This window comes from Nannobrachium achirus, assembly GCF_963921795.1.
Source record: "Nannobrachium achirus genome assembly, chromosome: 4".
Lineage (NCBI taxonomy): Eukaryota > Metazoa > Chordata > Actinopteri > Myctophiformes > Myctophidae > Nannobrachium > Nannobrachium achirus.
The window spans coordinates 35,345,632-35,363,131 of NC_137813.1; the positions used below are offsets into that span (position 1 = coordinate 35,345,632).

Genomic DNA, 17,500 nt, shown 5'->3' on the forward strand with positions numbered 1-17,500 from the left:
GCATACACTCACACAAACACACACGCACGCCACCAACACACACACACACACACACACACACACACACACACACACACACACACACACACACACACATATACACACACACACACACACACACACACACACACACACACACACACACACACACACACACACACACACACACACACACACACACACACACACACACACACACACACACACGTTCCACAACAGGGAGGCTGCAGAAGTGCACAAAAGCAATCAATGATAGCCATCCCACTATCTAAAGGCCTGGCAGGGTTGTCGCACCAAATTCTGGGTCCTGGGTACAAGGATTCACTCACATTGTGTGCTTTAACAATTGAAAAATAGCAGATATACAAGCTCGCAGGGCGGCACTCGTAGATCTGCTAATTTTGAAAAATCGTGAAAATTTGTGCGGATCGAGTCTGAATTTCAAATCCTTCTAAGGTTTTTTGAAAAACCTGTTTCTTTGTCAGTGGTGCTCAAATATTTTCATGTGAAGGACCCCCAAAATGATATGTATTGGCCACGGACCCCCATCTAAAAATATTTAGATCCCCCAGAAGCAAAGTTTGAGTTACAAATGTTCGCTTAAAAAGTACATATATTCAAAAATGTGCACACATTTTCACGGCTTTAGCAGATCTACATGCAGGCTTGCAGCGTGGCACTTAGTCGGTGCTGCGCTGTGAGCTTGTATATCTGCTATTTTTCAATAGCTAAAGTACAAAATAACGAAGGCCCCTCCACCTTGGGCCCTATAGTAACTCAGTCCCACTTTCCACCCACCTTGTGACGCCCCTGCCTGGACTGCACATTTGCTTAATATGGAGTGTTTGGCCACGGCCCGCCGGCAGCCTTTGGTGGCAGCAAAAGAAGGGTGTCTCGGGGGTTGATGTTGCTGCGTGCGTGCATGGCCAGCGGCTGTACGGGCCAAACGGAGGCTGTGGGGACTGTGGTGCAGACGGCGCACATTTCACATGAACACCCATGGACAGGCCACAGTGTGTAAAACTGTCACCTGACATGAGCTGAATGGAGGTTTAAAACGTGCCAGTGTCCGATAATGGAATATAAAATTGTGCGTTTCTTTTTTTCTTCCAGATCTGATCTACGGTCAGAAAATGAAAGGGTATCATCGTGGCACATGTAAAAATCCTCTGCGTTAATTCAACTCCACACAGAGAGTGCAAATGGAACCAAATGTACCCCGACGGGGTACATCAGGGGCGTCACAGGGTGGGGGGGTGGGGGGGGAGTGGGAAGAATAGCAGATATACAAGCTCAAAGCGCGGCACTTGGAGCTTGTATATCTGCTATTTTGGAGAAGTCGTGAAAATGTGTGCAAATCTTTGAATAATATATGTATTTTTTAAGTGAACATTTGTAACTCAGATTTTGCTTCTGGGGGGGTCCCCAGAAGCAAATATTTTGAGATGGGTTAGGGTTAGGGTTAACGCCGTGGCCAAATCATTTTGGGGGTCCTTCACATGAAAAAGTTTGAGCATCATTGACATAGAAATATATTTTTTTTTCCAAAAAACCTTAGAAGGATTTGAAATATTCAAAGACTTGCACAAAATGTTCACTATTTTTCAAAAAATACCAGATCTACAAGCTCGCCTGTGAGAGCTTGTAGATATGCTATTTTTCAATAGTTAAAGCACAAAATGTGAGTGAATCCTTGTACCCATGCAGGGGCCAGAATTTGTAAAACCCTGACGGGGTACATTTGGTTCCATTTGCACGCGCTGAGGAGTTAACATTTAGAACGGGTACACATTATTGTGTATCATTATTTTATGCTTTAACTATTGAAAAATAGCAGATATACAAGCTCACAGCGCGGCACCGAGTGCCGCGCTGCGAGCTTGTAGATCTGCTATTTTTGAAAAATCGTGAAAATTCGAATTTTGACCCGATTCTATATAAGTGTCTTTTCAATAGTCAATAAAGCATTCAATAATTCTAGGCCTAAGCACAAAATGTGAGTGAATCCTTGTACCCACCCAGGGCCCAGAATTTGGTGTGACACCCCTGCCTGGGGTACATTTGGTTCCATTTGCACGCGCTGAGGAGGAGTTAAACTCAACACCCGAGGATTTTCCTGTGTGGTTGGTGCGGCGGTGTTCCTGGCCCAGGACTGGTGGCGTGGCTGGGAATGAATAAGTAAAAGGAACACGGTGTCCCAGGCAGAGTCTGGCATGGTGGCCTCCTGGTGTCCCCGTTACACCACGGGCGCTGCCTGCAGCAGCACCATGCAGGCGGTGCCACGGCCAATCAGGGGACTCCGATTTCACCATACCGTCTCTTACCCACTGACACACATACAGTACATGCACACACACACACACACACGCAACTCAGATACGTGAGAGACAGTATAATATACTGACCCCATGTGCCAATCAAACACACGCAACGGTCTAGTGTTTTCCAAAACAGTATTTTACCATGCAGATGCCTGGTCAAAAAGAAGTCACTTTTATCCACGTGAGTAAACGTTTGCTGATGGCCTCTTGTTTGGCATTGCTATCTCAAACTGATTGACCAGTAGGTATGAATCAGTAATAATACACAATGAGATATCCAATAACAGACAATAAGAGGCATTCTGCTCTTCCTGTGGTTTTAGGCCTTTGTAGCTCACCGAGTGCCGCGCTGCGAGCTTGTAGATCTGCTATTTTTGAAAAAACGTGAAAATTTGAATTTTGACCCGATTCTATAAGTGTCTTTTGAATCCTTCTAAGGTTTTTTGAAAAACCTATGTTTTTATGTCAGCAATCTGGCTTAGCCATCGTCAAAGAAAAGGTCCTTTTCACTTAACTGGAGCTCAGTTAGTCTGTTCTTGAGAGACCACTAGTGTCAGTGGTTCTCAAACCTTTTCATGTGAAAGACCCCTGTAAAAAAAATATTCATATCTCAAAATATCATAGTTCCAAGGACCACCCAGAAGCAAAATCTGAGTTACAAACGTTCGCTCTAAAAATATATATATTCAAAGATTTGCACGACTTTTTCAAAAATAGCAGATCTACAAGCTTGCAGCGCGGCACCATTTTTCACTGGTTAAAACATTCAATAATTCTAGGCCTAAATGGGTTAAAAAGGGACCTTTTAATAAAAAGATGAGACGCAATAAATAGCCATTGCTGCCTGAAAACTGACATCCGGCAAAAACTGGCTAATCCGGTGATAACCACACACAGGCCTAATCGGCATGAAGAGACATGGCACCAAGGGTTCTGGTGTGTTTATTGGGGGAGGGGGGGTATTTGTTTGCTATGTTGTTTGTGTGTGTGTGTGTGTGTGTGTGTGTGTGTGTGTGTGTGTGTGTGTGTGTGTGTGTGTGTGTGTCTTTAATTCTTGAAAAATCCAACAATTCTGTTTATACAGACTGCGGTTCCATCAGATTTTAATCCCCTGAACAGCTGTTCCAACTCATTTTCCAGGCCTAAGGAAGAGTGAGAGAGAGAGAGAGAGAGAGAGAGAGAGAGAGAGAGAGAGAGAGAGAGAGAGAGAGAGGAAGGGAGAGAGAGAAGAAAGATGGGAGAATGGGAGAGAGAGCAAGAGAGAAAGAGCAAGAGAGAGAGAGAGAGAGAGAGAGAGAGAAAGAGAGAGAGAGGAGAGATGGAGAGTTTGAGTGAGAGAGAGAGTGGAGAGAAGTTCAAAGGCCACCTCACAAAATATGTGTAAATGGGGTTTTCATGAGAGAGTGGGGCTTTGGGACTACAACAGAACGAGGACTTCAGTTAAAAGTAGACCTGCTAATCCAAACAATGATTATATTAATTTAATTTGATTTTCATATTAAAACAAACTAGCTCATTCTTTCCCCACTAAATGCTGCTTAAATATTTTCACTCTAAACATTGCAATCTGATAAAAAAAACTGATAATGATGGCTGATGATGACGTAAATATAAATATAATACATCGTCTTGGAGCAACATACTATTATAGACCAATCCGATTAGATAGCTTTGCTCAAGACCTGCTGGGCCCTAACCTACAGCACGTGGGAGTGACATTAAAGCTATAACTTTGCGTTGGGTTAACTTATTACATTCCTAAAATATAAAATAAAAACGTCATGTAAGTTGTCGTCAGCCTATTATAAGTTTATTCTGATTTTCTAAATAAACATGGAATCTTTCTCTCCAGGAGTCAGGAGGACACATTTAGGCTATAAGTTGGAATACCAGCACGTGGCGCATGTGAGGCCGAGAGGCTGCGAACCGAGGGGAAAAGCAAAGGCAGGCCGTTCGCTATATTACACACAGTTTAAAACGAACCTTAAATGCAAGTATAGGCTATAAAGCAGCAGTGCATGTCAAACAGGACCCATAGCACTGCCACGTGTTACATTAATAACTGTATTAATGTAAAGCAACGTTATCGTTCCACCGTTCTGGAATGCTCTTAAAACTAGGCCTAAGTGGTTCTTCTGAGCACCAACGGAATAGGCAGGTTTTTAACCTAGTGTCCTATTATTCCTATACGGACCATATTGACTTAAATTAAAGTAGGTAAACGTGTTAATAGTCGCGAATACAAAATTATCCCCACTTTTTTTTTGCAAAGTTATTTGCGCCTGACTCGCGCTGCTAGAGTCACTTTTAGCATATAGGCCTAGGCCATGGCAACGAAATGGAAAAACGTCTCGTGCTGCTCGTGCTGAGTGACACTTGGACTCGGGTAAGTAAGTAGCCTACAATATCCTACAAATATGCATAGATATAACAGACCACGTATATTTCTATCGGGTTGTTTCACCATGTTTGATAGCTATCTTAAAGCCTAATATCTATTCCAGTTAACTTGAGGTCAAGGCCGCGGGGGCATGATAGGCCTATGTAGGCCTACTGTATACTGTATACTGTATAGTATATAATTGCCAATCATCCTGGGAAATCCAGGAGCATTGACAAGCCTGCCCAATGAGTGTGGACAATTTGGCGAGTTGGATTTTTGGCGAGAAGACCGGTTACCCCAGGGCATAACAACACATTTGATGAAGACGGCTTATATAAAACACATACACCCAATACTGAATAAATATGTTGGTGACTTACCACTAATGCATTGTTTAGAAGGTGAGTGGGGTAATACTTTATGTTGAGAGGGGGAGCAGAGAGGTCAGCGTCCCGGTGGGCAGAGGAGCAGAGGGGAAGGAAGATGTTAAAATGTCGCACCAGTTAAAAAAGAATATCGTGTGAGATGATGATGATAACATTGTGGGTTGCATGTATTATTATATAGAACTATAGTGAACATGGAGCAGCTATTCTCAAATGAAGAGAGGGCCATTTTGTTAGATGTTGCAAAAAAAGCCAATTAAGGCTACGTAGCGCCAGCTGCGTCCATTATAAGCCCGACGCAAGTGGTTGTGCTTTAATAACTTTGGACATTACACGTTTTCTTTTTATTTCAGTTATAGCCTAGGCTAAGTTATATAATAGGCCTACGTTATAACAATGAACGTTGCCTCAAAACCATGAAAATTATAGAAACAGCAATAGTTTCAATCAAATATTTAAATGATTTGTTTGAGCACCAAATATAGCCTATTTGCGTCTACGTCTAATTTATAAGCTAAATGGATAGTAGCCTAGAATAGTGTGTAAGTTATTAATTTGCTGTGTCACTGTATGTGTGTGTGTAACTTGTTTTGAGTTCTTATGGTCAGACAGAGGCCCCAGAAAGTGTGCAGACTATTTGGGAGCAAATAAATCTATTAAACGAAAAAACTCATATAGGCCTATATCCCCGTTATTTGCATCCCTATTACCTCACCACAGAGAACAAACTAGGACTCAAGCAGACACGCGCACACACACGCACGCCACGCACACACACACTCCTCTCAAGGATCTCCGTAGCCTAATTTGCCTCATGTGCGCTGCCCGTCACATCCCAGCACGCGCTGCTTGCTTCTCTCTCTCTCCAGAAAGGCTATTTTTCTATCACAGTTAATAATTCATTCTATTGTTTACTTTTGTTGCCATATCCGAGGTCCAAGCTCGTTTTTTTTAATTATTAACAGCAATTAAATAAACAAAAATGTGCTTCTCAGTCAGTCTGCAGCCAGACCTGCGAGGGAATGCTGAGTTGTGCGTGCGTGCACGGTGCCATGCACGGTGAGTATACTGTGCGCAAAGTTGCTCCTGTCTGCACAATACAGTCACAGCACAAGACAAAATAAAATAAAAATACTATAAACCAGCATACATAACATAGTCTACACTGACATCATACACTGACATATTTTTTCCTGTCCATAGAATGACATACTACTTTACCATGTGTGCAACATGTGCTGTGTGTGTGCACCATATTGCATGCATTTAGTTCTGTTGCCAATTAGGCTACTTTAAATTAAGGAACAATATAGTTTTGTTTTGTGGCTCAATGCAAGCTTCCATTGTATGTGGACATCATCTGGTGTGAAATAATCTAAACGTTTATCAGTTCCAGATCAACTCTCTTTCATAAATACTGGCAGGATAACTTACTTTTGCTTTTTGAACTCTCTATATATAATAGAGTTCAAAAATATGATACCTTTCCACATCAGTTGTTGATATCCTTGTAATGTTTATAATCATGTATAATCATTAATATACTGTAATCACTAATCACCCCCATCCCCCATTAATTATAACAAAGTTTCAGTCAGCCAATTTCTCCGGGAGAGCCACGTTGTATAATAGACTCAGCCTGCTTCAATAAAACTGAGAAATCAGGGAAAGTTTTCAAATCTCCTTAGTCTTTCTGGTGTCAGTGAAAGGACAACATGGTGATCCTCCTGGTATTGTTAACCCATTTAGGCTGAATGCTTTAGCCAGTGAAAAATAGCAGATATACAAGCTCACAGCGCGGCACCGAGTGCCGCGCTGCGAGCTTGTAGATCTGCTATTTTTGAAAAAATCGTGAAAATGTGTGCAAATCTTTGAATATATGTATTTTTATAGCGAACGTTTGTAACTCAAATATTGCTTCTGGGGGGTCCCTGGGAACTAAATATTTTGAGATGGGGGTCCGTGTCCAAATAAATATCGTTTTGGGGGTCCTTCACATGAAAAGGTTTGAGAACCACTGACAGTCTCTCAAGAACAGACTAACATGAGCTCCAGTTAAGTGAAAAGGACCTTTTCTTTGACGATGGCTAGCCAGATTGCTGACATAGAAACATAGGTTTTTCAAAAAACCTTAGAAGGATTCAAAAGACACTTATAGAATCGGGTCAAAATTCAAATTTTCTCGATTTTTCAAAAATAGCAGATCTACAAGCTCGCAGCTTGAGCTTGTATATCTGCTATTTTTTTATTGTTAAAGCAAAGAATAATGATACACCATAATGTGTATACCCGTTCTGAATAGGTTAAATGGGAACCAGACCTGGCTGTGCCCGCATGAGAGGAGCTGAGAACAGGCTCTCTGAACGGGCCTCTCTGGTAGCAGTCGTCAGAGGCACAAGATAGGAGGGAAACACTTTTAATAAAACCACTGTAAAATCAGGAATGAATTACACATCAAACAAGCCCTGGCAGTACGCTGCAGCATGAAGCCAATGAGGGATAAACAAGTTTGCTTTGAAACAGTACGATTTTCCCTCCCCTCATGCATGCACGGTTGTAGGCACGGGCAGGTCACTGCAGCCAGCAACAGTATATACATGGTGCCTTACAGACCTAGAACAAAAGAATGAGGTTTGAGGTTTTTTATATAGAAAGAATGGTATTGACACAATCATGCCTTAAAGCTGGAGGCAGGAATTTGATTTGGCTTGGGTGATCACACGGCAGTTAGAATATGTACGTATACGGTACTGTACGGTATGTCCACGCATGTGGCAGCTAAATCAAACTGAACTCGGCCTTAAAAATAAGAACATACATATCGTCACTGTCGGGCAGAAACCTCGTATCTCCAAGTTTCAAATTTGTAATTTTCTTTGCAAAGTAAAGCACTGCTTCATCATACAAGGCCGTCGAAGGTAGTGAAAACAGCAGATCTACAAGCACACAACGCCTCGCGGTGCGAGGCGTTGTGTGCTTGTAGATCGGCTGTTTTCACTAGTTTAAATCATTTTCAAAATGATAAATGCAAAACTAATTGTCTTGGACATACAAGGTTTTTGCCCGACAACGACGTTATATAGGAACTGGGAGAATACCACTGAGCATGTCAAAATTTGGGTTTGAAAGCTCCAACGGTTTATGTGACTATGATGAATTGTATAAATGCAACTACACCCATATGGCAAATAGCTCAGTAAAAAAAATGTGCCGCAAAAGCTGGGTTGTTTTTTTGTGCACAAACTCATCTCTCACCATTCAATCCACAAGTTATTTCATGAGGCGAAAAGTTTTGGGGGCGAAAGCAATGCTCCTCGACATTTTATTTTACAATCATTCTAACTTGTCACGCGGCCGGGCGGCAAACAAGTCTTGTAAAAAATAAAAAATAAAGAAATCAGGAAAAAAATCCAGACATTATAGACCTATACGGTCAAGTTCCCTTGAAAATATAAATGTTAATTAATTTAAAAAAAATGGATCAACTGGATATCTGAATGACATCTAGACGTTTGCCACAGTAGCCTGACAGCAACAGTCATTTCAGGGTCATATAAGTCCACAAGACAAGACAAGATGCTGCAGCCAGCGTGCAGAAAAACTCTGGCAATGCTCAAATCATTCAGGCTCTGCCACACTAAAGCAAATATTTCTAAGCGGTTCCGTATTGAACTAAATAGTAGCATGTGGTAAAAATGCACCAAAGCGGTATTCTTTATAACACAACACATGAGAATTAATTGTCATAAATGTACATTTGGGACATTGTTCCATTTACATTTAGGACAGTCACAGAGAAAAAAACTGTCCTATTCTAAATAAGATGTAAGCCTGTATTTTGAGTGCGTGTGTGTTTTTGTTTTTGTAACAGCCAATCCACAAAGGCTGAAACATGTGCTTAAAAATAAACCAATTTTAGCTAATTCTTAAAAATATGGTCAAAAGGCAAACATTTTTAATGAACATATATATTTTTTTATTTCATTTTTACGTAACCCCCTCAATAAAATAATTGCGAGGAAAGGCAGTATAGGCCTACACAGATACACATAGACCTAACAGTTAAATATGAGTTTGGGGCTATATGAACTTATACAAAATGTATATCAACTACACAGTAAAATTCTCAAGCAGTGTTAATTTAACAGAGCTCTCAGGGTTAAAATTAACAGATGATTTTACTATGACTTTGTGGTGTGGGTAAAATAAAAAGCAAATGGCACTGAAATACAATCATGTCTTATAGGCCAAACAGAATTATTCTCAGATCAGATGCATATATCAAAAACTCAAATTCTAGTCCATTGGTGCACTGCATGCACACATAAAACTCATGCCTTTGAGATCAGATCACCCTTCAGTTGAGTTGAGTTGACTTTTTCAGTATTGCCACACTGTGTGTCTGAAACTGTGAACACTTCATAATTGCAGCCTATAGCCTATTAATAATGGAACAGTGAGACGCGCGCGCGTGCACACACGCACGCGCACACGCGCACACACACACACACACACACACACACACACACACACACACACACACACACACACACACACACACACACACACACACACACACACACACACACACTACAACGACCACCAGACTCGGTTCTCCCATGCAGAATCAAGTTCAAGTTCAGAGTCAGAGTCAGACAGACGGACGGACGGACGGACAGACAGACAGACAGTGTGCTGCTATAACGGCCGTGCACTCTATATTCTCACTCTCTCTCTCATGCGACTCCTCTCACCGCCAAAACGCTCACCATAGTTCGACACGTTGGAAAAGACATCTCTCACAGTCACATCATGTAATATTAAACTTCAGTCCACATTCTCTCTGTAATTCCTCGCTCTACTTTCTCCTCCTCCTAGGCTCCCTCCTTTTATATCAAATAGATTCGGGAGAAGCGCCATTTTCTCTGCATAACCATGTGCAACAAAAGCGCGTGAGGAAAAAAAAGTTTCAACAAAGACATCACGTCTTCTAAAAAAGAAAGAAAAATAAGGACAAGTGTTGGAGAGCCAGCGTAAAGTTGTACACGGGGCTCGGAGAGCACAAGCCATTTCAAATGCAACACTTTAACTGTTGCGAAAAGAGGGAGCAGCGTTGAAAACCCGGCATCACATATCATACTGGTCCACAAAAAAATGAAATAAGAAAGACATTTACCTGTGTCAAGCAGTACGGGGAGTACATGGTTATTTTTAACAGGCTAATGGATTTTTGGAGAGCTTATTTAAGTTGGATGGAAGTTCGATGTAGTGCTGCATTGCAATCGCTCGCCGTCCTGTTTCGCTCACTCCATGCTGTAGCTTACAGTAACCCCGCCTTGAAAGTGAAAGCCTACACAAACTTTTGGGAAAAAAAAGTTTATCTCCCACCCTCTTCCATGCGAGACTCACTCTCACTCTCCCTCTCCCTCTCCCTCTCCCTCTCTCTCTCTCTCTCTATCTCTCTCTCGGTCTCTCTTGCTCTCTCTCTCTTTCACTCTCTCTCCCTTTCTCTATCGCGCTTTGCGCTCACGGTAAATACGTATCCTTCCTTTGAGGGCGTTTTTATTAAACGTTCATCAAAATCAAGATAGCCTATTGTCATAATTCCTCCTGCATAGTTCGCATGTTAAAAGTGCGTTATAGATTGGTGTTAGCCAGCCCTATACACGAAGTGGCGTAGCTTATCGCAGCAGTTCGGTAGTAAACACTAACAGGTCATTAAAGTTGCTTAAACGACGTTAACCGAACAATAATGGGTGTTTATTGGCCCATTCTGTTGATGTTATAGAAATGCAAATCACGACTGTAAGGACTGTTGCTTATTTAAGAGTAGCCTTGTTCTGATGGTGCCGGTCTGATGCAGGTTTACTTGGCTTATAAGATCGACTATCCCGTTATTTCCCAAAACGATTTAAGGTGTAATTAATGTAGATATACAAGTATAGCTTATAGACTATAGTAGAGAGAAGCACGTGCAAAAGTAGCCCAGCTAAGACATGATATATATATATATATATATATATATATATATATATATATATATATATATATATATAGATCTACATACATACAGGTATATGCCTACACACACAGTAGCCTACATGTACTGTGTGTGTGTGTGTGTGTGTGTGTGTGTGTGTGTGTGTGTGTGTGTGTGTGTGTGTGTGTGTGTGTGTGTGTGTGTGTGAGACCATTTAACTCAATTTTTGATATACTTTTTTTCAAAACTGCAAGTTAATTGCAGTTCATCACACATAGTTCATAATATAGGCTACACGTATCTATAGGTTTTACCATGTTTAAAACTGCTCAAGCATGTATATTGCAGTGAAATTACAGAAATTATTTCTCCCTTTTCTTTTCTCTTTTTAACTTATTATGGTAATATGCTGTTGCAAGCATTTTGAGCTATAATACACTATTCCATGGTGGGTGTGAAGTGGGTAGATTTATCTGTTATTCAGCCACATCTGCCCCATGCCGTCTGGAACGCCATGACTGTACTTTTAAAATTCAAGAGTTGGTCTCAGCCAAAGTGTTGCTGAGGAAGGCGGCAGTATTTCCTATGATGAACTTTGAAAAGGAAATCGGAGGTGAAGACAGCCATATAATCACACCCACCGAGCATGTATCAAAAACAGGACAGAAACAGAAACTCAGAACAGTGGTGTCCCGCACTAAATTCTGGGCCCTGGGTACTTTAACTATTGAAAAATAGCAGATTTACAAGCTCACAACGCGGCACCGAGCTTATAGATCTGCTATTTCTTTGAAAAATCAAGTCTTTGAATATTTCAAATCGTTTTTTTGTTTTTGTTGAAAACCTATGTTTCTATGTCAGTGCTGCTCAAACCTTTTTCATGTGAAGGACCCCCAAAATGATATGTATTTGGCCACGGACCCCCATCTCAAAATATTTAGTTCCAGGGACGCCCCAGAAGCAAAATTTGAGTTACAAATGTTCGCTTAAAATAATACATATATTCAAAGATTTGCACCCATGCATTTTCATGCCTTTTCAAAAATAGAAGATCTGCAAGCTCGCAGCGCGGCACCGCGAGAATGTATATCTGCTATTTCTCAATAGCTAAAGTATAAAATAATTAAGGCCCCTCCACCTTGGGCCCTAGTAACTCAGTCCCACTTTTACCCCCCCTGTGACACCCCTGACTCAGAGACAAAATTCACTGTCTTGTTTATGTTTTTTTATGATATCTCTCCCTCCCTCTCTCCCTCCCTCCATCATCTTCCAACTCCATTTCTGTCTCTCTGCTCTGTCTCTCTCTCTCTTGCTCGCTCGCTCACACACACATACACACATAAACACAATCTCAAATTCTATCTTACTTTTTACACAAACACGCGTATACACACAGTAAAGGACATACACAGCAAGATACACAAACACGGTGGTGAGTGACGTGACTTTACATAAAAGTCATAAAAAAAGAGTTTTGGACGAGGGTGATATGGTGGGGGGGTTACAAATCATTGTGTAGAAGTGGAGCTAAGTTTTTTTTCCTCCATGCCAGACATTAGAGTCCCACAGATTTATGAGGCCTACTGCTTGCACATTTATACTGCAAGCTCTGCAGGCGAAAAACAAAGAGATCTGGCCTCTATGTGGCCAATTACTGCACACATCCATCCAACTGAGCCAGAAATGGACGGACGGACGGATGGGCCGGTGGATGGATGGATGGATGGATGGATGGAGGGGAGGGAGGGAGAGGGAGGAAGACGGTGTGTGTGGTCAGGAGTGTATGTTGACCACAAAACCTTAACCTCCTTTTCCCCACGACCACATGAGCTCTTGATACCAACATTCTTTTATGGTTGAGTCCTTCTACGAACACGATACGTTACTAATATGAAACACACAGTGTCTCTCTCTCTCTCTCAAACACTCACGTGCACTTACACACACACACACACACACACACACACACACACACACACACACACACACACACACACACACACACACACACACACACACACACACACACACACACACACACACACACACACACTCTCTCTCTCTCTCTCTCTTTTGGTTATGCCATTGGCAGGTGGAACGGGTCGTCGTTCTTAAGAGTGTTGTCTGCAAATCCAAAACTGCTCGGGGGGAGTTTTAGGTCTTTTGTTGTTTGCAGCTGAACAGCAAGTTCTCTGCTCGCTTTCTCTCAGAGGAGCCATTAAAAGTGGTACATGAGACCACAAGTGCAGAAGGTTAGAGAGAGCGGTTTGAAGGGGATCAAGAATCTGTCCCCCCCCCCCACCTCCACCAGCTCTTCCTTTATAGAGTCAACTTGAATGCGACACACGCAAGCACTCCTCTACCGCGGCTTCTTAAATGAGCCACACATTTAGTGGTCTGTGTGAGTAAATCTCTCATTAAGTAACACATGGTAGAGCCATATGCCTCGCATGGTGGGTTTGCTGAGCCTCAGTGTTTTTCACACGCTGCAATATACAGTACACACACACACACACACACACACACACACACACACACACACACACACACACACACACACACACACACACACACACACACACACACACACACACACACACACACACACACTCACACACACACACACACACACACACACACACACACACACACACACACACACACACAGTAAAATCTGGACTGTCCAGTTAACTCTGAGTGTGTTCAAAATGGACCGCTATTTTATGTGTAGTATGTGTTTTCACTGTTGCTCGATGGGGGGGGGGGGGGGGGGGGGGTCAGTTCTACAGTATGCTGTAAACACACAGTCAAATCCAGAGTGTTGACAAGTGCATTTTACTGTGTAGTAACACTGTTGCTCAATTTGGTCATCTTTAATTATATTATTAGTTATTTAGATGTGTGTGTGTGTGTGTGTGTGTGTGTGTGTGTGTGTGTGTGTGTGTGTGTGTGTGTGTGTGTGTGTGTGTATCGTCACTGTCGGGCAGCAACCTCGTATCTCCAAGTTTCAAATTTGTATGTTTTTCTTTAAGTAAAGCCCTGCTTCATCATACAAGGCCGTCGCACAAAAGTAGTGAAAACAGCAGATCTACAAGCACACAACGCCTCGCGGTGCGAGGCGTTGTGTGCTTGTAGATCGGCTGTTTTCACTAGTCTAGTTCATTTTTTAAATGATAAATACAAAATGAACAGTTTTGGACATACAAGGTTTCCACCCGACAACGACAATATATATATTATATATATATATATATATATATATATATATATATATATATATATATATAAATGTACGTCTGACATGTAAAAATGTATGTTATTTATTAGTGTGGTTGCCCAACCAGACTTGTCTGACTTTATTCCATCTTCCAAGTAAACGTTTTTTTTGCCATGGAATTCCTCCCACAGTTTTGGTGGCACGCACTTGGGCCATATGTCAAATCGACCGGCATCATCGGGACAAGCATGCGTGCTCTTTAGCTAAAGATGTGTTATATAGTTTAATTTATTTGACAATTAATGTACCGAATGTCTGTCCGTCTGACTGTCTGTCTGAATGCTGACATCACGCATGCTGACATCACTGATACTAGACAGTGTCGCCACCATGGCAACAGCCGCATGCTGAAACAATGCCCAAATTTGGAGACGAGCATGCTGGCATCACTGATACTATACAGTGGAGATGAGCATGGTGACATCCACCATGGTAACAGCCGCTTGCTGAAACAATGCCCAAATTTGGAGATGAGCATGCTGGCATCACTGATACTACACAGTGGAGATGAGCATGGTGACATCCACCATGGTAACAGCTGCATGCTGAAACAATGCCCAAATTTGGAGATGAGTGACATCCACCATGTTAACAGCCGCAAGCTGAAACAATGCCCAAATTTGGAGATGAGTGGCATCCACCATGTTAACAGCCGCATGCTGAAACAATGCCCAAATTTGGAGATGAGTGACATCCACCATGTTAACAGCCGCAAGCTGAAACAATGCCCAAATTTGGAGATGATGTCCGCCATATGTCTGCATGCTGACATCACTGATAACAGCCGCATGCATCACAGACAGGTATTGCACAACTGGACATCAATGGTGAGCGTTCTGCCCAGCGGGCACCTCCAACAGTTACTTCTCCAACATTACTTCTGAGACGCCTACATTCAACCCCTCATATACGTACTGTGCATACCCCCCCAGGCACAGGACTAGTATAAATGTATTCTCCATTGACCTTAAATACAAATAAACTTTTCCCAGATATGGATTTGATGTCTGGCATCATCATCATGTCTGACATCATATAGACCACATGAGACTGACAAGGTATGTCCATATATAGACCACATGAGAATGTCACAGTATGTGTCCATATAAGGGCATGAAAGGAACATGGACTGACACAGAGATGTCCATATATGGCCAAATATTAGTGAATTACTTTTCCCCTTTGACTTGAAAGGGGACCACGGCAACCACACTTGCATCCAATTGCATCTTTCTACTTGACATTGTGTCTGTGATTTTTGGGTGACTACTGCATATCAAGGAAAAGTTAGACATGAACACGCAAGAGGTAATCTGTATTCAGAACGGGTACACAGTATTGTGTATTATTAGTTTATGCTTTAACTATTGAAAAATAGCAGATATACAAGCTCAGCGGCACCGAGTGCCGCGCTGCGAGCTTGTAGATCTGCTATTTTTGAAAAATCGTGAAAATTTGAATTTTGACCCGATTTTAGAAGTGTCTTTTGAATCCTTCTAAGATTTTTTGAAAAATGTATGTTTCTATGTCAGCAATCTGGCCAGCCATCGTCAAAGAAAAGGTCCTTTTCACTGAAAATGGAGCTCAGTTAGTCTGTTCTTGAGAGACTACTATGTCAGTGGTTCTCAAACCTTTTCATGTGAAGGACCCCTATTCATATCTCAAAATATTATAGTTCCAAGGACCACCCAGAAGCAAAATCTGAGTTACAAACGTTCGCTCTAAAAATACATATATATAGATTTGCACACATTTTCTACAAGCTCGCAGTGTGGCACTCGGTGCTGCTCTGTGAGCTTGTATATCTGCTATTTTTCAACAGTTAAAGCAGTCAATAATTCTAGGCCTAAATGGGTTAAGTTTGATACAACAGTAATGATGCCACAACTGGATGTATGTTTCAGGAGATCAAGTGAGATTATAGATGGTTTTTCTATTGGTTGACCACCCCACAAGACTTCCACGGCAATGAATGTGTGTGTGCACATTGCACAGTAAAACCTGAGTGTTCATTTAACTATGAGAGAGCGTCCAAAATGACCAAATGGACCTCTTGGTTCCATTTGGTAATTGGAATTGAATACTTGCACTAATTCACGCACACTTTTTGTGTCTCAGTCTCACAGACACATGACACATGTCGCACGCACGCACGCACGCACGCACGCACGCACGCACGCACGCACACACGCACGCACACACACACACACACACACACACACACACACACACACAAACACACACACACACACACACACACAAATACAGACAGAGAGCACAGATTATGCATCTCACACACAAAAGTAAGCATCAAACAGCAGACCTCCTAGTCAGGACTTGGAGGTATAGACACCCTCCTGTAGAAGTTCTTGAACTCACCGCCCCAGACATCTAATATGGGTCACCGTGACGCTACCCCCCTCCACTACCCCAATGGTCCTCTACCAACCATGCCACTCAATTACAGTCATAATGGTTCATTTCTGTACCCCGAGACACACGATACACTGTAGCAACCCAGATCATCTAGGAGACTTGGCATAAGTCTTTTTTTGCTACAACACAAAGGGAAAAAAAACAAAGCTCCCACCTCACATTTTCTGTCATCCACACTAATCCGCCCCATCACCCAATTCCCACTTTTTCTCTTTTTATTTCTGTTTTATTTCAGGCCGATCGCCGTAAGAGCACGCTGGGTGGATTTTTTTGTTCTTATTTCTTTTAAGCTACAAGCTTTTGTTTAACTTTCTGTACTGTACATTTCTAGTGCTGCTTTCTTTTTTCTCAATTTTCTTTCTCTCTCTCCCACTTTTGTTTTTTAGGCGCGCTGCACATTATCGTTATAATTTTCATTCCCACGGGGCGAGGGCGCTTCGGCGAAAGTTGCAAAGGCCCCTTTTTTTTTTACTTAAACGTGTGTGTGGAAATAATGATTGTAATGGTTTGCAGCTGAGGAGAGAGAGAGAGAGCTGTGAATGACATTATGATTGTGGTGCAATTACCAGAGACCATGAAAACACACCGTCAGTCATACTAATGACTAACGACTCAAATAGTATGCTTAATAATCATGTACAGTGAATAAATAGATTTGAAGAAATAACCATTATAATAATAGTAATAACAATAATAATAATAATAACAACAAAACAA

At 41.8% G+C, this 17,500-nt stretch overlaps 1 protein-coding gene across 7 annotated transcripts in view; it reads right to left on the reverse strand.

The window, feature by feature from the left end:
• nfixb (nuclear factor I/Xb) overlaps positions 1 to 17,500 on the reverse strand; it is a gene marked incomplete at its 3' end in the record, with an annotated part of 223,388 nt that overhangs the window by 191,620 nt on the left and 14,268 nt on the right. For 2 of the 7 annotated variants that reach the window (XM_080722943.1, XM_080722939.1), the window contains exon 3: positions 5,085 to 5,120. The exons of 3 other annotated variants lie outside the window; for them this stretch is intronic. In XM_080722943.1, the coding sequence (XP_080579069.1) occupies positions 5,085 to 5,120 (36 nt within the window). Of the gene's footprint in view, positions 1 to 5,084; positions 5,121 to 10,266; positions 10,434 to 17,500 lie in introns of those variants that run through there. 2 more of the 7 variants (XM_080722941.1, XM_080722942.1) reach the window with 2 other exon arrangements.